Source organism: Drosophila subpulchrella, chromosome 3R (genome assembly GCF_014743375.2).
Source record: "Drosophila subpulchrella strain 33 F10 #4 breed RU33 chromosome 3R, RU_Dsub_v1.1 Primary Assembly, whole genome shotgun sequence".
NCBI lineage: Eukaryota > Metazoa > Arthropoda > Insecta > Diptera > Drosophilidae > Drosophila > Drosophila subpulchrella.
Window position 1 is genome coordinate 14,051,877 of NC_050609.1, and position 27,413 is coordinate 14,079,289.

General features: G+C 39.4%; 3 protein-coding genes across 4 annotated transcripts; 2 read left to right on the forward strand and 1 right to left on the reverse strand.

The window, feature by feature from the left end:
- The first annotated feature begins 10,630 nt into the window (after positions 1 to 10,630).
- On the forward strand, positions 10,631 to 12,143 carry LOC119557210 (kunitz-type protease inhibitor 3). 2 transcript variants are annotated; one of them, XM_037869878.1, is made up of 3 exons: positions 10,631 to 10,886; positions 11,697 to 11,782; positions 11,863 to 12,143. In XM_037869878.1, exons 1-3 carry the CDS (start codon positions 10,852 to 10,854, stop codon positions 12,111 to 12,113), a joined length of 372 nt encoding a protein of 123 aa, XP_037725806.1. In that variant the 5' UTR covers positions 10,631 to 10,851; the 3' UTR covers positions 12,114 to 12,143. The 2 variants fall into 2 exon arrangements, with proteins under 2 accessions (XP_037725806.1, XP_037725797.1); XM_037869869.1 differs by lacking the exon at positions 10,631 to 10,886 and having other exon boundaries at positions 11,644 to 11,782; positions 11,863 to 12,132.
- Positions 12,144 to 12,219: 76 nt separating this feature from the next.
- Positions 12,220 to 12,686, forward strand: LOC119557219 (PI-stichotoxin-She2a). The gene is made up of 2 exons (XM_037869891.1): positions 12,220 to 12,375; positions 12,429 to 12,686. Exons 1-2 carry the CDS (start codon positions 12,300 to 12,302, stop codon positions 12,620 to 12,622), a joined length of 270 nt encoding a protein of 89 aa, XP_037725819.1. The 5' UTR covers positions 12,220 to 12,299; the 3' UTR covers positions 12,623 to 12,686.
- Positions 12,687 to 14,979: 2,293 nt separating this feature from the next.
- LOC119559402 (ankyrin repeat and SAM domain-containing protein 1A) lies at positions 14,980 to 25,744 on the reverse strand. Its single transcript, XM_037872471.1, has 12 exons — positions 25,341 to 25,744; positions 21,816 to 22,707; positions 20,855 to 21,173; positions 20,342 to 20,793; positions 20,066 to 20,288; positions 18,368 to 19,367; positions 18,090 to 18,301; positions 17,564 to 17,854; positions 17,335 to 17,497; positions 16,997 to 17,158; positions 16,798 to 16,929; positions 14,980 to 16,706 (listed from the first exon to the last, which is right to left on the reverse strand). The coding sequence occupies exons 2-12, from the start codon at positions 22,693 to 22,695 to the stop codon at positions 16,563 to 16,565; spliced, it is 3,978 nt and encodes a 1,325-aa protein (XP_037728399.1). The 5' UTR covers positions 22,696 to 22,707; positions 25,341 to 25,744; the 3' UTR covers positions 14,980 to 16,562.
- Positions 25,745 to 27,413: the final 1,669 nt, after the last annotated feature.

Sequence of the window (27,413 nt, forward strand, 5' to 3'; positions counted from 1 at the left end):
CTCTGCCGCCGCTCAGGCAAAATACTCAGCCATGGTATGTTCTGCTTCTGCTGGTGACCACTGAAATTTATTAAAAACTTTGGGTACTGCCAGCCCTCTAAACTCTCCATATTGACGTATTTACAGGGTATACAATAAAACGAAACATTGAACTTGGTTTCTGTGACATCGACAGCAAATCTCCCGTACATATATGATGAGCTTCACACGCCCAAGCTTCTCTCCATCGAGCTTTCAGTTCCCAACTCATCTCTGTTCTGAGCCGAACCGATCTCCCTGATCTACGGATCCCCTTCTCCTTGCCGGCGGGTAATCGAAGTCAACGATTTATGATCACCTTTCATAACACTTCATTAGTTACATTTTTGGTAGAATTTATAGCGCAATTGCAATAGGAAAACGTTTAACGAGCTTGTTCTCGAGCGGGGAAAACGCAGAGCGGACCAAATTTGGACGGGCAATTGCCTCGATGGCAACAAGTGGATGGCGATGGCGCAACATGGGTCCAAGTCCAGTGCCGATCCGATCCGATCCGAGCCAATCCGATGTAACCATGTTACCATGTCGCCGAGTTGCGTCTTCGTTTCCACTTGTTCGCCAGCACGGGAACCAATTAAACTCAACGTGCTCAAATATTTGGCGCTGCTAATGGAGCTTAAATGGTAATGTGGTCCAAGGTTTCTCCACGGAGATCTTCTTCGGCGGTTGTAACACTATATTTCTAGACCATGGCGATTAAGGCTTTATCGAAAGAATGTAAAAAGATTGTCGTAAAATAAAATATTTTTTAAGGTATGTTAATAATGATATATACCTTCAAAATAATACAATGAAATGTAAGAGTGTCCTATAACAACATTTTAGGCTGTTCAAATAATTACAATACCCATAGAACTCAAGGAAAATTCATCTTGTTTTTGATAAAACCCATATCTCAAAAACAATTAATTATAAAATCCATCTTGATTGATTATGGTTACATTTTACACTCTTTGTTTTGAGAAGTTTTCTCACTCAATTTACAACTGCATAGCATGGTATTATGCAACTGGTACTCCGCCATCGCAATCCATCCAACCATTCCGTTCATATACGAAAATTCATTTCTCTTAATTGACTTAACGTGACTTGGACTTGAGAAAAACCAATTACAAAGCCACATTAATATCTGGCAACAATTTGCTGCTTTTTGAGCAACACAATTTTGTGCCTGGCATGCAACCGAAATTTTAATTAAGAAAATCATTTTCGGATTGGGGGTGGCTTGGGTTTTTTTTTTTGGTGGAGCTGCAGGTTTTTTTTTTCGGCGTGGGCGGCTTATTCACAAAATAATCTTATCAAACATTTTGGCAATTAATTCGACAGAATGACAGCGGGGTTACCAAGGGGCTGATGTGGAATTAGAGCCGCAAACAGAAGCTGCGGATTGGCCAGTTGCCCATAAAAGCATTTTAATTTCTTAATTTACCACAAACTATAAATCATGGCCTTAGGTGTTTTGGCCATATAATGTAAGCCACCTTGCAGTGGCATTCGCATTCGCACCATTTTCCAGCATTTCGCAGTCGCTATGGAAATGCCTTCCATCTTTTTCCTTTGATTCGATATACTGAACAAAAAATATATAAAATAGTTTTATTTAACACAATTAATGTTTTTTAAATAATAATATTTTTTATATACTGTAAAAAAATTCTAAAATAGTTTTATTAACTAAACCAACATCTTTGTTAGCAATGATATTAAACAAAAATTTCATTAAAAGAAAGTTAAATAGACATTTCCATGCTTAAAAATTTTATATTAAGCGTTTGATTTAAGAATATATATTGAAGTACAAATTCGAACATTCCTGAGAAATTCCTGATGATTTAAGCAATACCCTTACGAACACGGCAATTTCGGGAGCTAAATTTGGTATGGCGGCTATAGCGATGTTTATTTAAAAATCTTAAAAAACAGAAAACAGATAAGAGATTCCTGAATTAAAAATAAAACAATATTTTGATATCTCACAAAATTTAAGCAGAGGTTTTAGATTATACAAAAAAAGAGGCATATATGTTAGAGAGATAAGGTTATTTATGATTAATTCTCATTCGAACTGCACTTTTTTTTCAGTGCATCCTTCATGGCAGCTTGGGTGTTGTAAAAATACCAAAAATACCTGGCTGCCGCGTTGGTCACGTCTTGGCCGCCTGTCTGGACCAGCGGCTTCATTAGGTGATGCTTGTACATATTAATTAAAATGTGTATCCCGCAGATACACTCGTATAAGTGCACCGGCGAGTGCCGTAGATGGTGGGGCACTAAATCATCTCCCCCAGCAATGCAATGCAATGCATTGCGACTATTTGCACTGCTTTCGCATATGGAAATCGTTGCGACACGCCGAGTTTTCCAACTGCCCGCAATGTTTGCGTTAATTGGCCACACTTTCTGGGGGCCGGGCTAAGCCACCAAAAGAATGAAGCCAATTCAAATTGAACAATTACAATTACGAAAAAATCTTAGTCGTCATTGCCTTTTTTCTTGTTATTTTTGGCCACATAAATCAAGGAAATGTCAGAAATTTGCCATGACTTGTCGCGCGTCTGGGCTTTGGCCGCCAAATTAATGCAATTTTGTGTAAATTACTCATTAAAAACGAAATAAATTTCCAGGGGAAGGCATAAATCACGCCTTATAGAGCGGTACAAGCCACACAAAAAAAAATAACAGCAACCAAAAAAAAAAGGAAACCAAACAGAAAACTCAACTAAACAAAAGTCTCGATTACCCCGGCAGCCAGGTTGTAAATGAAATTTTCATTCGACGGGGGGAAAATTGGGGGGGAAAACTCCAATTAGATATTTTATTGCTAATGTGAGCTTGTCAGATCGCCTGGCCAACTCGAGTGTCCAGCTCGGCTGTCCAATGTGTTCGCTGCCTGTCTACATCAATTAAAAGCGCATTTGACAATGATATTTATACTTGGGCTCGGTCTTTGGTTTCTGGGGGGCTAGATCGGTTATTTCGGTAATTATAGATCAACTGCCAAACTGCCAGCCCAGCGGAAAAGTGTGCTCTCTTGTTATATATGTTATAGATAGATATATTTTGCCAACAACTGGAAAGATTGGGCAAATGGATCGATGTTGTGTATGCTTTTTGGGCCGACAACAACATTGTTGCACTGCCAACCAGCTAGCCAGCCAGCCAGCAAATTATCAGCGGGCCAAAACAAATGTAAAAATGTTTGAATTCGTAACAAACACACTCAGTGGCCATATTTGTTGGGCCCAAACTAATGACGTGGCTCGCTGGCCGGTGTTTTAATTGTGAAATGCCGTGCAATAAATTGCAAGATGGCCAAAAACCGAATGAACCAGCTAGCTTACTGTGGCACTAATCGGAAAAATAGGATTTAATTTTATTTGTTTAAAAAATGTTATCAGCAATTTATTAAAAATTGTGTTTGTTTTTATTAGAGAATTTTATTTTTTATCTTTGTTTTATTAAATAAAGATTTAAAATGTTAGACTTTAGAACACCAAAAATTCGTTACAATTTCAAAGCCATAAATATACAACAGTCAACAAGTATTCACCATACATTTTAGAAATTTTGATCGAACTCAGATTTTTTTTTTAAATTTCAAAACAATTACTTTAATTTAAGAAGGTTATTTGATTGATAAAAATTTTAATTTATAAGTTGATATATTAATCAATTTTTTTAAACATTATTTTACTTTCTTTCTTTACTTGCAAAAGTGATATCAAATAAATTTAAAAACCTAATGCTTTTATTTTATTTAACATAATAAATCGTACCCTTCTCAGGTTTGGGTATTTTATATTTTGGAATTCAAAAATAGGGTAGAGAAAGAATAGGGTAAGAATTTTTTCTAGATGCAAAAAATCTAGAAAACATTTTCCAATCTGGAAAAAAATCATTTTGAAATTTATTCCCCCAAAAACTAGACTTTATACCCATTGTATGGCGGGCAGAGCGAGCCCAATATCCTGAGTGCAACTGCAATTCAATTACAGCTCAATTTCATGGCAGCAGCGGAGAGCCATGGCCATTTAGAGAGCACGGCGACAATTTGTTTATGGAACCGCCGCGGACTTTAAATGGTCCGGTGCATAAATCACTCGCTCTCGGCTCCGATCAACCCCGATTGTCAATTGGCAATACCAATATATATCGCCTGTAATTGGTAAGGCGGAGCTGAGCCCCCGAAAACATCACCCACCAGAGAAATACTCCTCCTTGGCAGCCACTTGGTTCTCAGTAAATTTCGCATGGCAAAACAATTTGCATGGATCTCTGATCCAATTGCAATTAGACTGGCGTGTTGCCCTCAGGACAGCAGCAACATCGGCCATTGTGCGGCAGCAACATGCCGCAGAGTTGCTAACTGTTGCCACTTAATTTCTTAATTCACCATTGCGTGTTGGTATCTAGTACTAATGACATCATTTGCCAGCCTAGACTGGCTTAGGCCACATAACTAATACTCCATAGGGATGGATTCTTTGGGAATTACCTTTGGCTGGCATTATCCTTTGGCCTGGCGACTGGCAGCAGCAAGTGGCACATTGCATGCCACTTGCAATCCCCATTGCAACACACCGGCAACTCTAGCCATGAGCAACTCATAAATGTGGCCAGCACAAGGCAAACGCAAAACGACTTCCTGCTCCTCGAACATGTCATGGCGGGCCAACGAACATGCAACAACAGCTCACATTTGGCTGCAGTACACTGGGAAAAAAATCGGGAGGTAATACAAAAAATGTAAGACTTCTCTGTTTATGTAGGGTGCCTTGTACTACGATTTTGAGAAACTTTTTTAAAATATAAGATGATTTTGTAAAACTTAAAAATCTAGTTTCGGAAAATAATTCAATTTTGTGGAAAATGTTTGTCTGCAAAATAAATAGACTTAAAGAAGTATTCAGCCAGAATCCTAGGAATTTGGAAAGACATTCCCAATTTCTTCTCAAATTTAAATAAAAATGTTCGTAAGACTTATTGTAAAGAATTTTACGTTTTTATAAAGTTGGTTAAATTATTTTTAAAAACTCAAATTAATGTATTTCATAAAAAGTAATGTCTCTTCTTAATTTTTTTGTTACAAGTTTGAGCTTTTATAAGTAATTTCTCAAGCTTAAGTGTCTAGTCTTTTTTCTCAGTGTAGCACCATATTTCATGCACGCAGGCGCCTCTTCAAAAAGTCGGTTGCTGCTGCTGCTGCTGTTACTGTGCTGCCTCATCTTTAGCGGCCTCTTCAGTCAATAAAAATCTCTGGCAAAAATGTTGCTTACGAAAATGCAACAACCACCGCATGCCAACATGATTTTTCTTGCTTTTTCATTATTGTATTGCGACATTTTTGCGTTGGTTGCTGCTCTGCAAAATCAAAGCACGCCAGCAACAGCAGCAGCAACAGCAGCAACATCATCAGCGACATCGCAGCAGCAACGAATCGCTGGCGAAAAATGTGCGCGCGATAAATTTATGTTGGCAACATCAAATCGACGTAAATTACGCGACGCCTGGTTACCAGGCTGCCAGTTAACCAGGCGGCGCTTTGGCTGTTAAATTCTTGGCTCAAAGGGGGCAGAGCAATCGGCAATCGTGGCCAACAGACTGGGGCAGATGCTGCTCGAAAGAGCAAAGACGGAGTGACTCTAGCAACACATTAATTCACGCGTACTTAACACGACCAACTGCACTGTGGGCAAAGAGTCGTAGTTTTGATAGAAATCGTAAATATCTAAATTATTGGCAGGTACTTTATACCATATACTTATACCAAAAAAAAAAATTCTCCTGAATTTTACTAATTTTGAAAAAAATTTCCTTTACCAAATTTACATACTTAAAAAAAAAAAATTTACTTACTAATAGAAAACTTGTACCTTCTAAAATTCAGGGTGAATATTTTCGAGTTTAAAAATAAACCTCTATCTCAAAATCTTTTTATATATGCAACCATATGGTAGGATTGAATTACTACTTAAATCCAGCTTATAAAATATAAGTTGCTTAAAAAGTAGGATTTAATTTAAAAAAATTCTTTTTTAAATTATCCTACAACCCTTAAATATATTTTTTAACACAAGTTATGACAATATCATGCTATATGCGTTAACTTTTTTAGGCTACCTTTTTGGTACAAATACCCATTAATTTGTGTTAGATTTTAAAAAGTGTTCAATAAATAGCACTTCCAGCCCACTGTGCACCGTGGCCATTCAGGTTGCTGTTGCTGGTTGTCATCCCATCTGTAATACAAACGCATGCCTTGATTGTGGGGCAGGGGATGGGGATGTGGATGGGGAATGGGAATAGAGTACAGGCTGCGGGCAAATTGCTGTTTGTAATTGATTTAAATACGTTGACGTTGCGTGGCAAATAACTCAGGCCGCTGCTCGAGTCGAGTTGATTATATGGCCCGGACATTTCTGCTTAATTGTTGCCACACAACCCCAGAACTTTCCCAAATAGACGAGTTAAAGCTGTGTCTGAATGCCATCCAATTGGCCTTATCATTATCCGATGGCTGGCTGGCTGGCTGGTTGGCGTGAAAGCAAACAACGGCGGAACACAACAGTCGCCAATTATCGTTTTGATTAATGCTCGCTGCCAAAATGGATTTTCATAAGCGCTTTTCACCATTTCTTCCCATCAATTATCATAAATACAAACAAATTTGCAATAAACTGCACAGCACGCAGCGGTGAAGGCAATTTTCCAGCATCGGGTTAAAGGCAACAAACAGCCATTCAGGCACAACAGCAACACCATGGGCCAAACAACTTCAATTACAATCACGTCAACATCATTTTCAACGCAACGAGATATATTTCTATTAGCCGAATTAATGTCAGCATAATTAATCACATCCAATAATGTTCACTGAGCTAGGCACCAACAGCAGTAACAGCAGCCACAGGCAACCAGCAACTTGCAACCAGCAACATCCTCTCAGGGTCAACAGTTCGTGTTGCACCTTTCCAGCGAAAATCCCGCGCGAGACCTTCACACTTTTGTTTATTGGTCACAATGCGTAGGTTGTAGCCAGGGGCATTTTATATGGCTTGGACCAGAGAGATCGGCCAGAGAAGACAGTAGAGCTAATGCAATTTGATTGTTGGCCCGGTGTTTCGCCTGACCAAGACGAATTTCTTAGCCAGATGATAACGCTGGCAGATTCATAATTGCAATGCCGGTAAAAGAAATAATCCTGGGAAATTGCTGTGGTAAATGGCAAGCATTGTTTGAGTTTCATTATGAGTTTCATACATCAAACATATCAGATAAAATTGCATACCATAATAATAAATGAATAAAAAGAGCTCACACGAACAATAGTTTTATGGTTATTAAAACAAGGTATTCAAAGGATATTAAACATTTTAAATTAAATGTTAAAGTGTTTATTTCAACAAAAAAAACATTGGATTTTCTATCTGTTTTTACAACATAACGTGTTCTTATAGTGGAAATAAATTCCGTACCTTAAATGTCAAACTTTTTAAATTCAATTATTTAAGGTTTGACAATATCATTTGAAAGTTACTTATATTTCTACACACAAAAAATATTTTTCAATTCATTTTCATATAATGTTGTATTTTTCTAGTCTATATAGACCTCGAACCCTAAAGTTTCTTTTTTATCCTTCAATATCTTTACAGCCATTTCATAACTTGTATCCAGCTGTTTAAAGGCGTTTCCACGCCAGATTCTGGATCACTATTTTTTTGTTTCCTACGTTTCTTGATTTATTTGGCATAATTTTTTTATTGGCAGTTTCAACACGTTGATGGCTATCAATTTGCACAAATTAAAAATTAATTGCAAATTTATGGCTTTTAATTTACTTATCGTTTGATTTATGCCCCGGCCACAGCAGCCAAAATACTTTTTATGATTTAAAGCTCAGTCGGCCAGTGCGCAGATTTGTTTCTTTTTATTGATTTTATTTTCATTTTTTCGTTGGTCCAACTGGGTGCACTTAGAATAGCTAAGAGCCAGGCAATTTAACTGAAATTAATTGCAAGCATTTTTATATATTTATTTCGAGCATTTGAGAGCTGATAAAAAAGCCGTCCAACTTGAGCTCGATTAGACCAAGCGGAAGTGGCATGACAACGTCACATTAAAGCCAAAAGCCTATAAAAACAAAACTAAATCAAATCAAATAAACTACAGCAAATGCAAAATGCAATTTGCAAATTTTACTTGCATTTTTCTAACAATATTTGGCCAATTTATACGAAGACCTCGAAGGTCTCGAATTATTCAAAGGCAGAAACGATAAAAGGCAAACGACTGGCAAAAAGGCAGCGACGACGACGACGACGAGTGGCCAATTGTTTTGGGCCAGGCCCAGATCACTGGACCATTGCCACCAGTAGCAGAAAAATGCAACAATAAATCTCATTTTATGCAGAGCGCAGAGCGAACGGCCCTTTTATAGGTAACGCTAATGTGGCCAAAAAATTGAACTTGACATTTGAATGCCCAATTAACCATGACGTCGAAGTGGTCCGAAGAGTTCGTATCCTGGACAGTACCAATGCCAATGGCCAATGGTAAACTGCCGCTACCATTTTCAGGTCAAGTTTTTGGGCATTCCGATGCGTTATGCCCCCAGTCGCTTTATTGCAGCAATTCGGGCTTTGTGGGGTGCTCGAGTGCGGTTCCAAGTCCTCCTCCTCCGGCACCTCCTCCTCCAGCTTCCTGCTAATTAACCCACTTTCTTAGACCGACCGACAGACCTTTTTTTCTGCTCTTCTCCCAGACTGGCTCTTTTATCTCTGCCATTCCGATCGCTGCGGTAAAAATTTGCCTGTCATAAAATGTCTATGGAATTGGCCAAGGCTCAAATATGTGGTATACTCTATTTAGAGGTTATTTTTTTAACCAAGGCTTATGTTTTCTAAAAAAGAAGTAACATAATTTTATGAATTTTATTATTTTAAATATTAATTCAGATAATTTGGCTACCTTAGTAGTATGGTGTTAGTCATATTTATTTAAGGCATTTCCTATGTCAATAAAAAATAATTTTATCTTAATATAATTGTTTGAAATATTTCCATTTTTAAAATTTTTTAGACCTACAATCTTGAATTTACAATGTTATTCTTGATTACTTTTTAAGGGATATAATAATTTATTTATATATATTATTTTATCATAACACATAGTTTTACGCCTTTTAAATTAAAACAATAAATATTTAAAAGGGTATTTCTTGAATGATTATCTCCTTTGACTCAGTTATTTAACTATTTCGATGTGAGTGCAATTCTCACGCGGAGGCTGATCGCCAGTTCACGCAGAGTCGGCCTTTTTCGGCCGGTCTTGGCCTGCTCCGGCTGGAGATGATTATAAAATTGCGATAAATATTTATACCGCTCTTAGATTTATGGTGATTCATATCACCGGCCGGCCGAGCGGAGTCATCGCTGGCATCGGTTAACAGGTAACGTTCATAAACATTTTTATTAGCAATAATTGCACAATTTTCCATGTGGTTCATTTGCGTGTGCGTTCAGAGGAGGAGGAAAATACAAACACAACTGGCCAAGCCAACTGTCATCAATCATGGATTGGCGATAAGCCAACTTCCTGGCCTTGGCAGCCCCAAGGGTCAAGCCCAAATGACCATAATTGCCAAGTGTTGGCGAGAAAAGTCAAATGCCACATTTAAATTATTCAAATTACGTGCAATCAATTCGGTTAAAGGTTTTTAGCTTTAGCCTGATTTCCAGAGCAAATTGTCATGGCCGCAAGCCCAACTCCAAAACTTAACTGTGTTTATTAATAATTTATATTATTTGTTTATAGAAGGCCGACACTCCATCGAAGGCCAATGCTGCTCACTTGGCTAATGCCGTGCCATAACTTAATGGCCGATTTGCTTTCAAATCAGAACCCTAAGGAAAAACCATTTGCTGGCATTGAAAATAATTAAATGTTTTCATAATTTATTTGGCATTTTCAACCATAATTTGGTTCGGAAACAGCCAGAGATACTTTTCTAGAAATAACTTCTTACAAAGTTGCTGCAGATACAAACAGTTTTGTGCACGAGAATAGTTTCTAGCAATTGAAAAATATAATAATTTATCTGTTGGTGTGTAAAGCTAAAATAATATTAATTTTAATTATTTCCTAAAGTTTTTACGAAGCTACTTCTTATTATATAAATTCCTTAAAGTATAAATTTTAAAATCCAAACCAGTTTGTTCCTATTAAAAATTATTAAATATGATTTCAATCTACTTCTTTTAAACTATTAAAATTAACATTTTAGACGGTAAATATTATAATTTGTAGCGCTTCTGTTACTTTAAACATATCTGTTAATAATAAATTAAATAAACAAAAGTGCTCCACATTTGTTAGTCGCTTAACAAGTAAAAAAGTCAACTACATTTTCATGTGTAATTGGGTGCCGTGCCAGCTCAACCCAAATTTCTGGGGTGACTGCTAAGTGTTTTGTCTTGTAATTTACAAATGCAAAATAGCCGAATGTGACAAAATGCATTCGCCTGACAATTTATCGTGTTGCCTGCTTCCTTGGCGATTGGGCCAAGTTGCTGCATCTGGTCGATGCACCCCACTCCCTGGATCTCCTGGAGCTGCGAAAAAACTAGTTTACGCATTTTGCGTGTGCAAACAGACATTGATAGGCGATGTGGATTTATATTTATGGGCCTAGTCGGGCGTGGCCTTGATCTAGAATTTCAGTAGTGCCGGCCCCAGCGTTTTTCCTATGTTTTCATTTTCATTTTCGTTTTCATTTACGTTTTCAGCGCCGCACAACGCGGCGTATGTGTGATGTGCGATGGCGATGTGATCTCGGGCGATCTCAGGTGAGTTAAGGTGATGTTTTCGTGTTCGCCGCTTGCACTTGCGTAATCACACAGATCGGGGTGCTAAGTACCGGTTTAAATGCCGGCCCAGACCAGTTAGCTAGTTTTTATATATTTTATGCATCTGAACTGAAGCGCCTGTGGAAACGCGTGCGATTATTTTACTCATTTTTCTGTATAGCTCTCTGCACTTGTAATTTATTGAGAAATTTAATTGAATTCGCATGCTCGCCAACCGGTCGCATAATATTTTTGTCCACCCGATTACACATTGAGCAATTGCCTGCCCGATCACATACGTTTTTCCCCAACGTTAATAACAGTTTTCACGCACACAGTTGGTGGAAAAAACATTCTTTGAAAACAATACATCAACTGTTTTTATGATAGTACACTGGGAAAATGTTTAATGACTAAACTAGTTAAGAGTTTAAATTTGATTTATGTTGTTTCATCCAAAAAAATCAAAATTATGTTTTATAATTCTTACTATAACAAAAGCTTATGCTTTAATGTATTTCAGTAAATTTATAGAAAATGGTTAGTGTCTTTCAGAAATGTATATTCTTATTTTATTTTAGAAAAAATGGTTAGTGTCTTTCAGAAATTTATGTTCTTATTTTATTTTACAGAAATAATACCACCAAATAATACCAAAATAAAATGTATCTTATAGTAATTTTTCATAGTGTTCTTTCTTCGTTTGTCCTTATAAAAAGCCACAGAACAGATTCTTGTTCATTCATTCTCCTAAATCCAACAAAATTCCATCATGTTCCGCGTGAGATTAATTCTCATTTTAATTTTTAGCCTGGCTGTTATAATCCTGGCTTACGATATGGACTCGGACTCTCTACAGGATCAGTACGAAAGGGAGCAGTATAATTTACGCAAAAGTTTGTCCTTTATCCGAATAATATAATAATAATAATAATATAATAATAACACTTTATCTGACAATGGTTACATTCCTTAGAAATTTGTCTCCAAGGTCCGGAATATGGAAAGTGCAAGGGTCGCCGGACACTGTGGTACTACAATACCAACAGGTCCAAGTGCCAGACCTTTACCTATTCCAATTGTGGTGGCAATGGCAACCTTTTCTATACCTACGAAAGTTGCAAGGAATTCTGCGGTAAATACAACTGGCACAAGGGTCCTCCTGTCCAAGGACGTCGACGTATGGCTGCTCCTAGAAATAAGGAACTTGATAAAATTCCACAATAAAAATAGCTTGTGAATATTAAGAAAAATTAATATTAACAACAACCTGTTTTTTTTGGAATTTACTACCCTTAACCAAATTAGTAAAATAGACCGAACCACATTTTCATTAGCCAAAAAACCGTATAAATACCTCGCGAAATGTTTTAACCGATTTTAGAGAACCTTTGGAGATCCCATAAGTCAGAGATGAAAGTGGTTATGGTGTTTTTGGGCCTTCTGGCGATTTTAGTGTCAACTGTTCAGCCTACTGGAAAAAGAAATTGTGAGGATTTGTTTTTTTTTAGTAATCATTATCTTATTAGTATCTTTTTGCAGCACTTTGTTATCTGCCTCACGAGTTCGGTAAATGTGGAGGCCATCGCTTGATGTGGGCCTTTTCCAATCACCAAGGAAAGTGCGTTCCATTTGTTTTTTCAAACTGTGGCGGCAATGAAAATCGCTTCTTTACCAAGGAAAAGTGTGAAAGAGTTTGCGCTTTAACTAATCCTCGATTTGTTGTGACTAATTAGTGGTTGGAAAAGAAAGATAATTAATATAAAAAAATATATTTAATACTATTGTAAACGGTAAAAACAGCTTTATATAAGTTTTTCTTTTTAATAGATTTTTGCTTTTTTACTTACCCTAACAACACAAAACACATTTTCATTAGTTGCAAAGGGAACTTTGGTATAAATACACCAAAATTTTATATTCCCGGCTTAGTCTATAGTCTCAGTTTGAGTATGAAAGTTCTTACTACATTTCTTATATTTTTTTCGATCTTTGTGACTACTATAAGGTCTTCTGATAATCGAAATCGTAAGTTATTTCGTGGAAATGAATAGCTGGCAAAATATTTATTGTATCGTTAATAATTTATATCAGCATTTTATGTTTTGCTAGCTGAATTAAATAGGTTAACTATTTTTATTGATCCCCATTTCCTTAGCCATATGTTTCATGCTGTTCAATCCCGGCCATTGTAAAAACCATCGAGTTGTGTGGTCTTTCTCCGGTGACGATGAAGAGTGCATCAGGGTTCTCTATTCAGGATGTGGTGGCAATCGAAACCGATTCAACACAAAAGCTCAATGTGAGCATTTTTGTGAACTACAATAACCATATACCTTAATATTGTATGTATTGTGTGGGTTATACACTTTAAATAATTGAACACTTAATGGATATAATATAAATAAATTTTAAAAATATTTTTTCCAGACTTTTATAAAGGGTTCCTAAATTAATAATAAGATATTTTACTACAAGCTTTTCAAATTCAAACCCAAAACGTATAACTTGCCTGCGAATGTTCACACTAATAACGCTTTCGTTTTGACCACGTTTTGTTGGCGTCTGGCGGTTTTTTTGGTACAACTGGTAGCCGGCGCTCAGGAATAAAAGTAGGCCAGAACAAGCAGTGGAAAGCTTCCCACCAGCTTGGCTCACATCCACATTCACATCCACCACTTCCACTTCCACTTCCATGTATACCACATAACACCGCTCTCGGAACACATACTCCCCCAGGGGCGGAACTTGAGATTGTCAAGGGCTGGGCAAATATTCGTTGCTTGCTGGCATTTGGACCAGGCCAACAGCATTGGCAGTAGCGAAACGAAAGCTCGCCTGAAAAGTTTCGTTTGCCAGGCCAAGCATTTTGTTTTCTTTTCTCTGGGCTTTATTGTGCGCCGTTAGAGGCATAAATCACCGACGAGGGGGCAAAATGTGCAAGTTTACAGGTTGACTCGCCGCTCGTACGCAAAAAGCACATTACCAGAATGGCAATCGCAATCGCAATAGCGAAATGGCCATGGCAATGGCATTGGCCAATAGCGAAATCAAAGAATAAAGTCACGCAATTTCAATTACAAATAAACGCACAGGCGGAGAAATGGCCAATGAGAGGGGATCCCCTGATGCTGACTATCCTATGGCATATATCCATGGCAATAGCTGGAGCTATAGTAATAATAATAATAATGAAATTGTGATAAGCTGCGCGCCACAAATTGCACGCGAGTGAGACGGAGAGACAATAATTTAAACCGTTAAGCGCAAGATGAGGCATCAAATGCAGCCGCCCAGAGATGGACACGTGACACGATATGGGTTAAAGATAATACCTGAATCGGTTTTTAAAAATATTATATGGTATTTTAAACTGGCTAATCATATTTTTAATATTATTTGCCAAGCTATCCAGTTTAACTTACCATATAATCCTTATTTTGCCCATAGAGATCTTTAAAAAAATGATATAGGTAAATAGCAATTTTTTGGATTTCTATATGAAGAATAATAAAATTGTTTCTATATTTACTTTCTTTGATAAAAACGTACCAGTGAATCAAAAAACTGATTTAAGTTATATACATTCTTTTTTATAAAAAATAAATTTTAAGGAACTTTTTTTTAAATGCTTAAACTTTTAATAGTATTTTAAGAACACGACAATCTTCATTTTGAGGTGTGATGTGAAGTTTATTTTGAGGAGGTCGTCATTCTGGCTGAATCTTCGCCTATCGTATGTCTGGCCGCATTTGACGCAGGCTCTGCTCTTTGTGGCCAACAACATTAGGCCCGAGTTGCGCTTCGGTGTTGGCCCGATGCCAATTAATATTCGCATGATCAAATGGTTAACGCATTTAGCCGTATAAAAAACCAACAAGACATCGCGCCGCTTCGCAAACCGGCTCACATTAAATTCGCATTTACGCGTTAGCCTTTGTGCAACTGATCGAGGCTTTCCCCCCGGCCAATCCTTGCCTTCTTTCTGGACCTCAGATCCCGTGGCCTGTGGGAAAGTGGGCCTTAATTGACATCACGAGGCGTTTAAATTGCCGCCTGACCCCGCAAATGAGTTAAACAACTTGTGGCCTCAGTTAATTATGTATTTATTTAGTATTTTCCTTCATTTTCCAGTTTTTACTCATTCTTTTCTTTATATTTTTTGGATAAACACTTAAAAATTTTGAATTTTTGGTTGTCACAACTTTGCATGCCGTCTATATATATTTATTGGTTTTATTAAATTTCTTTAGTTATGGGCTAGGCTGGTTGAGTACGACTTTGTATATATAGTTTAATAAAATTGATTTATTTTCCGTGTGCGTGTCTATGGCATAACAAACTGCTGCCCAGAGAAAATGGATTAAGATGAGTTTAATTTGTAATTATCTTCGATTTTGTATTGAGTAGGTAGGTACTTAATGGAATCTGTTGTACCACAAGCAGGCTAACATTTAAAGCATTCGCGTACATCGATAGAGAAGGTTCTTTAAGGTATAAGTTCAAAGTAATATTCTACGTAAACCAAGTGAAACTGAAAGCTATAACAACAAGGCCTGGCCTTAAACGAAAAACATTTTACAATTGAATAAATGCAAGTACACAATTGATTTGATAAATGCTTACATAACAACTAAGGGACTAGTTAAAAGTGTTTCTTCTGAAAATGTCGTAAACTATTCTCAAAAAACATATTAAAAAACCACAATTCACATTTACGATTTTGTAAGCAATAATTTGCTTATAACTTGATGCGTTGTCTGTTCTTTGATTTCATTCGATTCGCTTAAATATTCAATTAAAAATTATATAACAACACGCATACATATCAATATTAGAGTTAGTCGTATGTATATATGTATAATATATAGTAAATGTGATTAGCCAATAGGTTATAGATCTTCACGAATGCGGGATATGATTTTGCATTGCTCTTTCTTTCTCAATTCATTTCTCTGCCTTTAGCATTCAACATTAATAAAATTGTTTAATAAGCCAATATATTTTTAATTTCTTCGCTCGTACGCCAAATATGATTTTCCTCTCATTTGTTTATCTCTTTAAAATTTGCTAAAACATTTTCATTTACTATTGTTTTATATCGTCAAGCTTACTTGATCTTTGTTACCACATAAATGCAATACCTCAATATGTTTATTTATGGAATAGGGATGCAATTGTTACCCCTGCAAAATGGTCTAATGATAATTGTTCTTTGCAAAATGATCTAATTATAAAGTCGATTGGAAAGGAAAGCTTTCTGTTATATTTGGAAGTTGTGAAGCTCTAATAAAGCCTTCATATTTGTTTGGTGCATTTCTCTTAAATGGAAAAAAATTGTGCCTTTTGTTGATTGTGAGTCTTTTTTGTTCGTTTCGTTTGTAGTTTGTTATATGTTCTTTGGCCATACGAATAGTTAAATAATTAGAAAAAACCCCCATTCCCGCTCGTATAAAAGTCAAATGCGCAAGGACTACAAACTACTAGTTGCCATACAAAAAATCCCTCTAACTACAACTTGAACAGAGCCCCATAGTTGGTGAGGCAAAATAGTTTGGCGCATAGGCTGCGACTCCGACTGTCACTGCGACTGTGACTGCGACTGAGACTGTGACCTGGCCTGAGTGGTGCCGGTGGTGTCGGCGGTGTTTGTTTTCCTGGGGCCAGGTCCTGGCTCTATTTCCCGCCACAATACTCGCCCTGCAGCATTCCATTGTCCAGGAGAAGAGCCGGCGTGGTGGAGATGCCATCGCGCAGTGCCAGTTGATAGGCCACCTCGAAGGCCTGTCCCAGAGTCAGGATAATCTCGCTGGCCAGTTCCTGGTGACATTAAATATTATGAAAATTAAATAAATTAAATTAAATTAAAATTAAATAAATGAAATATTATAGTATCCGTATGTGTACTCACTGTGGTTTGGACCAGGAAAACATGGCAGTAGTGCAGGTCCTGCTCCTTGGTTATATAGGCAAAGTGCCTCAGATCCTCCGAGTCCTGGCAGGCGCAGTTGATGTTCTGAATCTCGTGCTCGCAAATAGTGCGCTACACATTTAAATTTTTAAATTTTATATTATATATTTTAAAATATTTCATAGTACAGATCTCCTACCTTACTGCTCACATCGTTGAACTCCACTCCACGATGGCAAATTGCCAGCGAGAGTGGTGACCCCGATTTGCCTTCACCTTCAGCTGAGGTTTTCAGCTTTTGTATGGACTTCTTAGTGGACTCTGTGCCGCGTAGTTCTTTCACAACCGTTGAGCCGAGGTACTGTTACAAAATGAGAAAAAAATTCAATTCTGTTTCAAAACGTATCAAAAAGTGATCATCTTATGAATCTCAAGAATTCGCGTTTTTCAGTAATGAAAGAAAGTATGGAACTATCTTGAGGAACCCTTTTAAATTTGTAATATTTTCTTCCAGGTGTAATTTTAGCATCGACTTACTTGAACCTCGTAATTAATGTGCTCGTTGAGCAAAGTCTGCGCCGAGTGGCGCCATTCGGTGGTCCGTAGATTGGCCGGAAGACCCAGCAGTAGCTCCGAGGGAGCCCTAATTTGCAGAGCGGCTGTCTTTCTAACTGGTGGAGCCGGTGGTGGAGGTGCAGGTCTTAAAAATACCAAAATTATTAAGATTAGAGAAAGGCGTTTCCTATATAGATATAACATATCTTACCGACTCTTGCGATAGCCCGTGATGGAGTTGCGATGATGCACTGGATTGGCGGGTATCCTTGGAGGAGCCTCCCTTACGGTACCATTGCCATTCGTTGTCAGCTGATTGGTTTCGTTGTTCTCGCCCAGCGGCGTCTTCAGCGACTTGGAGTCACTGTCGCGCATCTGGCGGATATAGGCCAGTGATTGCAGGATACGCCTCCGGTGGCCCAGCTTGTTGATCTCAAGCACCGTCTGCAACTCCACATCCCACACCCCACACACGCTCTCAATGGTGTTGTAGAGGTGCTTGCTGGAAAGATAGTATTTATAAATAGCAGTCTTAATGGGACTTAAAAGGATTTAAAAAAGCCAAACTTGAATGATACTATTCCATACAAATTATAAGTTGCAACTTTCAATATCAATTTAACATTTGTTCAATGGTTAAAGTTATTTGTGTGAACTTCCCTGTGAATATCATCTTGATCTTGGCCCTTGTTTCTGTTTTTAAATTGAAAAACCTTTATAATTTAAACACTACTCACTTGAAGAACTCCAGATACTCCGGCAGGGCAATGGTGTTTAGCCACTGCTGCAATGTGGCCACTCCCGTCTGCTTGTTCTCCTGCTGCGTCTTGAGCGGCACCTGCGGCTGAAACTCCGCCGGCGGCAGACTCTGGACAAAACGCAGAAGTTTGGCTGCATCCCGTTCGGGAATGTGCAATAGGGGAATATCGGGCTCCTCAAAGACATTGTGCTAAGAGAGAAAACCACTACAATTAGTTCCTTCTATAACAAATAAATCCTTAACCAGGGGACTCACCACAAACTTGTAGTTATCATAGCCGTTCTCGAACAGCATCCTTTCCAGGTGAAGTAATCCTGCGGCGCGAAGACGTGTGGCCAACTCCCTTCGCTCGTTGGGCACCTCCATGTCCTCAAAGTCCAGCTCGATGTCGTGGGTGGGCGTAATGCTGGTGTTCAGGATGCCACTGCCAAAGTTCTCGATAATCTCGGAGATCTTTTTGCGCGCCTCTTCCGCATTGAAGGGACTCAGGAGATTTATGGAATTCCTGGCTGCCGACTGGCCACTTCCGGGAGATTTTGCTGGCGATTTAGCTGGCGATTTGCCAGAGGATTTAGTAGGAGATTTCGAGGGTGATCTTGGTGGCTTAATTGCTAACTCGCCAGAGGAATTTCCATTGGCCTCCACTGGCTGATTGGTTGGCGTTGTTGGTGGCTTCACGAACTTTCGCTCTGGAACCGCCGGCTTGATGGGAATGGGTGGACGCACTCTGGGCAAAGTTTGCTGTGGCTTACCCTCCACTTCCTCCTGGATTTTTAGCTGCACCTCCGACTGCTCCTTGAGCTGCTGGGAGGCTCCTTTTAGCAGACCAGCGAAGGGCACATCGCTGACAAACTCCTCCACATAGTCGGTGGAATGGGAGAGACTGTGATCCGAGCACGAGATGCTGGAGCTCAGGGATCCGGAGGAGGGAGCCGGACAACGGGGAACCACCGTAACCGTATCATCGTAATCATAGCCAGGGGTACTCAGCGTGGGCAGCAGTTTCGATGGCGAAGAGCCCGTTTCGATCATCAGTTGCTGGGCTGCCTGAAGCTGGAGAAGAGCCGAGCGACGCTTGTACTCCTGGCTAAGGGGTCGAATCCTCTCGTGGATGGTCCTCTCGGCCTGGCTGGAGCTCGGCGGCGGATGATCCGGCGTGGGCGGCTGCTTGTAATGGGTGGGACTGCTGGGAATCTGCTGCTTGGCCTCGCAGTTCTCGTCGCCACCGTTGGACTTGGCTGCCGCATTTGCACCACTGAAAATATGTGAAACATGGATTACTACCGGTTAAATACTACTTTTTCAATGTCTCGTTAAAGTTACAGTTTTTTATCTGTCCGTTAAATTGTGACTAGAACCTAAAAATACATTGAGAAACGGAATTTTCTGAAGCAGCAACTTAACTGAATGTGAAAAGTTATGATTCATAATGTTATCCTAACATTCTACTAATTGTATGAAAAACTTATTTGGTTTCTCTTAAAACGGTCATAATTTAGATTTAATTCCCCAAGAAACTCTAATAGTTGTTTAGCAATTAGCCTTGGTTGGTTTAACGCTAATTTGATATTCCAGTTTATTTGAGTAGCATTTTCAGTAAACTATAACTAAACTATACTTATTTACTTAAAGTTTGGCAACATGCTCTTTAAAAGCCATATAATAATTTGGGTCACCTAGTCGTGTTTTATAATGGCGTTAAAATTACAATCATCATTATTGCTATATAAGAGGTTTGCGTTTATGTGGAAGTTAGTTAAATCTACAACAAACTATATGGATCTTAATTAACATTTTTATTGCCTCCACTAAACTGTTAAGCAATACAAAATGTTGAATTTCAAGAAGTAAAAACCCTTTAAACGTTTATCTATCTGTCTATCTAAGTTTTATATAGTGAGTCTGTGCCTATTTAGTTTTAATTAGATTATTTTAATTATACTGATTGCTTACCTGCTGTTCCGATTGCGCTTAAGTTTTCGGTTGGGGTTATATGACTTTAGGGTGGCATTTTCTGCAGATTTTAGAAGTTCCTTGGACAGCTTGGTGGTGGCACTTCGAGGAGCTGGAATCGGTCGCTTCATGGAGTTGGTGGCCGGGGAATCCCCACTAGAGTTGGGCACACTCGTCTCGCTATTCAGTTCCGAGCTGCTGCACTGGCGGTCCAGCATATCATCTGTAAAGGGATGTGTTAACCTGATATGGTATGTAATACTCTCAAGAACTTACTGCTCGAACTCAGGCTCATTCCACCGGCGATAGCTGATCTTGTGCTCTGCCTGGCACTGGCATAAAGACGATCACTTCGCTGCCGTTCCCTTAGCTGTGTTTCATCGAAACTCATCCCGCCCACACTTCCATGGCTTTGATGGGAGTACGGACTATCGCTGGGCGGTTGGCGGCGCACCTGGTTTTGACCATAACCATGTCCATGGCTCTGACTTTGGCTCTGACTGGATGGCGAACTGTAGCTGAACTGCTGGCCAGGACCGGCGTGGGTTGGTGAGACGGAGAGATTGCGTCTTGGTGGCTTCTTGGGCGGTCCAGCCGGAGCAAAAGTACTCATCTGCATGGGCTGGCCAAGACCACCAGTGGAACATCTGGATCTTGGTGATACCGAAGCCGGCTCAAAGCTGCTCAGCGATGAGGAGGGACTCACACTGTAGCCACCACCCATTTCACTGAGAAAATATATAAAATCATTAAGTATTTTGATCCCATTTATAATGTAATTCCACATACTTCTGACTATGCAGTGGGGAGTGTGCATTGAGATCCTGGTAGAAACGATCTTCGGGCTGGAGAGCACTGTCCAAGGACTTTCCTCCGTTGTAAGGCCCTCCATTTCCGGCACTCAAACGCTGCTTAGTGTATCCGGATTGCTGCATGGAGTGCGAGTGGTTCAGCAAGTGGTTATTGGAGTTAAAATGGTAGTGATTGCTGTGGGCCTGCTGCTGTTGCGAATGGTGTTTGCTCTGGCCACGCCCGGAATTCGTTGGTCCCGAGTGTTGCCTGTAGATCACCTCGTCGCCCTCATCCGTGTCCATTTGGTTACGAAAGTCTGCCGGGAAAAAATATTAAAATGAAATGGATCTTCAAAGGAAGATTCTATAAAAGATTCCTAGAAAAACTAGTATGATATTAAATAAAATAGACAAACAAAAGAATTATGGAATATGCGGAAAAAAAAGGATATTCAAACTAAGGTCATACTTAGGATTACTAAAAATATGTATAAATTAATTGTAAAAAAAAAATTGAATTTCTTCAGTTGGTTAAATAGAGCGACTCAGAAGTAAACACGCATTCTTATGTGGTTACTTAAGAGTTAATCAGACTTAAGATTCCAGCTCATTTCAAGACCTGTGGTTATCTCCGTCAGACCTTGCATATATTGGCGTACGTATAAATTGTGCCAACTTTGTGTATATATACATTGCATTGATAAAGAAAGGGGATTGAAATTTGCGGTGGATTGAAATACAAGTTGTATAAAAATAAAGCGTGACATAACAATCAATAAGTTATATCTCTCATTCCCTAGAAGACTGATTTAAGTCGAAAAACACGACTTATGTTTAATAGCTTTCCTGGAAGACACAGGACTTTTGATAACATTAAACTCGTTTATCTCAAAATGTTATTTTTCACTCTTCTAGTAAATGAGCAATATGAACGAGCAAACCATATTACGCATACGTACTGTTGATCACAGCCACAATGTGCTTGGTGACATGCGGTGGAAATTCACGCAGTATATCCAGAGCTGTGCGTCCTTCGTTGTCGGTGGCGGCCAAATCGATGCCAGCTTTCAGCAAAGTCCTGACCACACTCTCCTTGCCGCAGAGAGATGCCTCATGCAGGGCAGTTCCCGAGGGAGTTAGCAAGTTCACACTGACGCCGGCGGACAAAAGGACCTCCACCACGCTTTTGTGGCCATTTCGACTGGCCAAATGCAGACAGGTGTGCGGAAAGATGGCTCTGCTCGGAGATGCCGGCGACGAGGGCGACGGGGTACCCCTTTCCACAGCCTCTGTGCTCAGATGAGCTATCAATTCCGGATGGCCACGTATTAGCATTTGGACCGCCTGCAGTCGGCCATATTGTGCGGCCAAGTCCAGAGGGGTTTCGCCACGGACATTGCGCATATTGGGATCCGCATCATGGTGCAGCAGCAGGGCCAAGGCTCCAGTGTGTCCATGTTGGGCCGCGCAGTGCAGCGGGGTCTCCCGATCCTTGGTCAGCAGATTGGCACTGGCAGGTCGATAGGGATGCGTGAGCAGGAGTCGCACAATCTCCGTTTCCCCAGCCCAGGCGGCCAAATGGAGTGGCGAAGATCCCCGCAAATCTGGGAGATTCGGTGAGGCCTCGTGTGCCAGCAGCAGACGCACTATATCCTCATGGCCATTAAGGCAGGCATGATGCAGGGCCGAGGAGCCACCACTATCCTGGAAATTGACCCCAGTGCCGCGACGCAAGCTGGCCAACGGTCCTGCCCTTTTGGCCTTCTGCGTAAGAACCTTCTCGATATGCGAGATGTTGCCATTGCGCGCCGCCTCCAGGAACTCCTGATCCTTGCCCATGGTCGAAACAGGCTGCAAAGAAAATTATAGATATTAAAAAACATATCCATACTGAAAGTAACTTTATCAATTCAAAAACAAATTTTATAACAAATTTATTATCTCTTAACAGGGTTATATTTTAGGTTTCCTTAAAATATTCTAGTTTCGCCAATTGACTATACATTAACCCCAAGAGCTGATTTCACATTTTAAAAATAATACAAATATTGCAAAAAATATTTTTTTATATAAATATGTTTAATTTGTTATATGGGCATTTTCACGGGTCACGAACGAACGGTCGTACGCACTGCATTATGAAAATATGGACATTTATTTAAAAAAATACTCAAAAAAATTCGATGATTGTGAAGATTTTTTTGATCCTGGTTCACCATTTGGCGCATATGCCCATATATGTATCCATTGGGGTTTCGACTTTATGATTCGTGTCTGTGGTAACTTGTGATATTGCTCATTTACTATTCTAAGAATAATATCACTCATAAAGAATCCATACAAGACCAAGAAAATCCCAGAAAAAGATAATTTAAATCAGAGATGGTGTGAATATGTTTCCAGCGTTTGCCATACTTTGATAATTATTGGTCAAAAGTATATATATAATATATGCAGTAGTTATAAAACAATTACTATAAATTTCGTTTAACCATCTTTGTAAAAATGACTTTCCTTGATTATAATTACTCCCCAGGAACTCAGCCCTTTTAAGTTGTAGAACAATGTTTTCTTCCTGTGTGCTAATGGGTTCCCATTAATGGACTTCCCTGCACTTTTAATCGCTTTAAGACAACCCCTAAACTCTGGTAGGGGACACTGTCTTGCTGTCTGTCTGTCCGCCCTGAGTTGATTTGCTGCAAATGAATTATGACTGTCAAGTGTGCTTCATTAAAACGCCTTCGGCTTTGTGGCTTCGCAGGCCTTTGCGGGTCGCCTTTTCTCCTCTTAGCCCTAATGACTTTTAGCCCGTCTTTCCATTTAAGCCGACCACCCAGCCACCCATTCACGCGCAGCTCTCAATCGGCAGAGGGTTTTGCCATTAAAAAAATTGCACAATAAGATGGGTGGCTGGAGGAGCAGTCTGGTGGGTGGGTGGGTGGTGCAAAGTGGGTGATGTGGTGTCGGCATTGGTGGGTCAGAGGGTGTCGAGTGGAGCTTTGCTCCTGATGAAGTGCTTCTCACGCGCTGGAATATATCTTCGAGTATCTTTGATATGTACGTGACACATTCCACACATAAACCATGGGACAGAAATTGTGCTCCGTGATATGTCAGCGGTGAGCTCTACAAGATGCAGATAAAGCCAGTAATGTCTAGAGATGATGTGACAGTGAACACAAGTTGTAGGAATTCAGAGAGACATATGAAATTAAATTGAGGAAATTATAATCTACTTTTTAGATTTTCTTAAGCAATGAAGCACTATAAAAATTTCCACTTGAGCAACGAGTTGTACTATAACATGTCTGAATAAAAACAATGGGGTTAACCATTTGATTTGCTCAAATTACATTTTTTACAACCTTTGAAACGTTCACTCATGAAATTCAAAAATTAATCAACGATAAACCCCGTAATTCCCAGTAAGCAATTTATTCCTATAGTCATCATACAAGTGTTTTCTATTTATAACCAGATATTATTTTTTTTTTTTTGCAACATGTGAAATATGATATGTATTGATAGGAATCAGTCACTTGTTGAATGATCAGTTGTATAGGGAACATATTCCAGAGAATAACGCCCATAGTCCTGACATTAAGGACTTTCCCATATAACATGATAAAGCACGTTGTAGGCGCCTAAAAGCGGGCTGCATTCCACTTTTGAATGCTTCAATGAGATAAATACACGACGGCAACAGATAATCACCTGCTTACACACACTCCCCCAGCGATTTTACACACACTCACACTGAGGCATATATATCGTTTATCCTACTACATACTATGAAATTCAACAAAAGGTAGGTTAGGCACATCCTTGGGGGTAAGGAAAGGGTCTGGAGAGTTTGAAAGAGAGGTAGCGAGAGCAACTCTCTCGGTTGCAAGGAGTGCGCCTGCTCTGCCGCGCCCACCACCAACTACTCCCGAACCCCCGCCCCAAAAGTCCTTAGCCCCCAGAGTCCTTAACCAAGCCCCAGAACCCCACCATCATCCTTTCCCCCAAGCTATTCATAATTTTTCGCTTGCAAAACTCTGAGGCGTGTCAGCAGTAAAGCCCAAACGAGGGGAATGGGGAAGTACGGGGTTTATTACTGGGGATGCGTTTAGGCCAGGCCCAAAGAATGGCAAACGGAAATTGAGCCACATTATAAACGGTTTGACACCAGGGCACAACAACAAAACAGAAGCCAGCATTGCCAATTGGCAGCAGAGATTGTGCAGTTCCTAAGCCATAATTGGGTCAAAGGATGTTGACCCTAGCTGGCAGTCCTCATTGGTTTTACTTCCATAACTAGAAAAACATTTGTCTGGCAAATTGTATTTCCCGTCTTTCAGTTTACCCGTTTGCATATATAGATGGATGGGTTGGATGGTTCTCATCCTCACATTTTGTTACTGGCATTTCGTTTAGTGCACTTAAAAGGCGTGTACTACCATATACACACACATTTTCTATAGCACAATTTTCGCTTTTACCTTTTCGCTAAAAGTTTATTTGGGATATAGTAGACTCGTAGCCTCTATATATATAGCACTTCCGTTGGTGGGCGGACTTTCTTCGTTGATTGAATAAAACTCATTTGATTCCGCTGCGATTTATGGGCCTTCGTCGTCGTTGTCGTCGCCTTAACCTCGCACATCTTCTCTAGCACATTTTTCCCACCGCTTGAGATTCCCGAATTGGGATTCAGTTTCCGTCTGCTATTCCGTTTTTCGTCTCCGACTTTATTTTTTATTTTTTTTTTTTTTTTAATTCCGATTTTGTACTCCGCCCGTCAGCGACTCTCGCGTGCGACTGACTCTGTCTCTGAGTTCGGGGCCCCGGGGTCTCTGCGTTAGTTCCGTAAAATGTAATTCCCAGATACCATACCATATACCACTTGGCACTGGGAACTTGGCACTCTCTCTCCGCCGTGCGCCGTGCACTTTGCTCTTGTGCACTCTGTGTTTCGTATCCGACGAAAGTTTTTCTCCGATTTTGATTTTTTCTCTGTTTATGAGCTGCGGCCCAACCACAATACAATTTCAGCGCTTTCACTTGATTGTTTTGCTTCTCACAATGCGGGCGAATGAGCGGAGAAAATTCGTTGAGCATTGAGTCTGAAAATAATATATATATATATTGAGATATAGAGAGAGTGCTTGAGAGAACAAATACATTTTTGTTTGTTGTTTATCGGGGGCGATAATACGCTTTTGTTTACGTATTTTCATGTGCGAAACTGACAGACGCACAGTCAGTACAGAGAGACCGAAAGATACATCTCTCTGGAGAGCATATTGTATTATAAATAGGTAGTTGCAATCGCTGGGCAAAGCAAGGAATGCAGCATATATGGTAGGGAACACGCCTTTAAATAAACAAAAATGTTCTGTCTTCGAGATGCAGCGGATTGAGTTACCGATCGGCTCGATCGGCTGATTAATGATCTGTGCATGGAATGCCACCGACAAATGGCCAGAATGGATCTGGTTTATATCTCTGGCAGATCTTGGGGCGCCGCAATTAGGAGTATTTACCCAAGTGTAAACAGAGGCGATTAGATAAGTGGGACGGTGGTTCTTAAAACTTATCTTGAAGTACTTGCTTTTCACGGCGATTTATAACTAATTAGCTACTGTTCTCGTATAATTTCTTCTCACTTAACTAACCGTGAAAAGGGATATAGTATCTGTAAATCTTAAGCTATAATACCTGTTTATTATTTTACAGTCGTTACGTACTTTATAGTTATTATTATAGTTTATTACAACTTTTTATACAGTCCATAATGTAAGTTTCTATCAACCTTGGTGTAATATAATAAAATTGTATATAAGAAAGGCTTTCAAATTACAAGGGTACATAATGTAAGTTTTTACCACCTTGGTGCAATATAATAAAATTTTTTATGAAAACAATGCTTTCAGATATTAAAATGACTCTCCCTTGCTAGAGTCATTAATATTACATTTTCGTGTAGTATAGTTTTTTCATAGTTTTTATGTTTACATAATTTCATGAACAAATAAACTATTTAATTGCCCGCCCCATTTGCTATGCGAACACTTTCCTCCACGGAAATGTGACCAGTTCCCACAGTTACAAGCTCATATTTCGCAGTCCCCACGAAGTACCCAAACTCAACTGAAATTTCTCACGTAGTCGTTACCCGGCTATCCACCAAAAAAAAAACACAATTGTAACTACTCATGTAGTAAACAAAATATGAGTAACTTTTTGTGGAACCCCTTTCTCTGGCGCCCTTCAGCCCATCACTTGTGGTTGTTACTGAGCTTTCGCTGGCATTTCACTCGCTCTCCGAAAATCACGCATGCGCCCTGTTGAGCTTTCTTATCACACCTTTGTTGTGGGTTCAAGCTTTGGCTTGTGTTTGGCTGACCAGAGCTTTCACCATCAGCTGTTTTGATAAGAACCCGAACTTAACCCCTTGGTAAACAATTCTATTACTGATACCTACTTATTTTATATGTAACTACAGAATTTTGTATATTTCGAGTTCAAGTGTTGCAAGTCTTATCATTTTTGTTCAAGTCCTTTTATCATAG

Coding starts and splice junctions, on each gene's coding strand:
- LOC119557219 (XM_037869891.1), top strand. CDS start 12,300: ATGAAAGTGGTTATGGTGTTTTTGGGCCTTCTGGCGATTTTAGTGTCA. Junction 12,376..12,428: donor GCCTACTGGAAAAAGAAATT/GTGAGGATTTGT, acceptor ATCTTTTTGCAG/CACTTTGTTATCTGCCTCAC.
- LOC119557210 (XM_037869869.1), top strand. CDS start 11,659: ATGTTCCGCGTGAGATTAATTCTCATTTTAATTTTTAGCCTGGCTGTT. Junction 11,783..11,862: donor GCAGTATAATTTACGCAAAA/GTTTGTCCTTTA, acceptor TACATTCCTTAG/AAATTTGTCTCCAAGGTCCG.
- LOC119559402 (XM_037872471.1), bottom strand. CDS start 22,695: ATGGGCAAGGATCAGGAGTTCCTGGAGGCGGCGCGCAATGGCAACATC. Junction 17,159..17,334: donor ACATTAATTACGAGGTTCAA/GTAAGTCGATGC, acceptor ATTTTGTAACAG/TACCTCGGCTCAACGGTTGT. Junction 16,930..16,996: donor TCAACGATGTGAGCAGTAAG/GTAGGAGATCTG, acceptor TTAAATGTGTAG/CGCACTATTTGCGAGCACGA.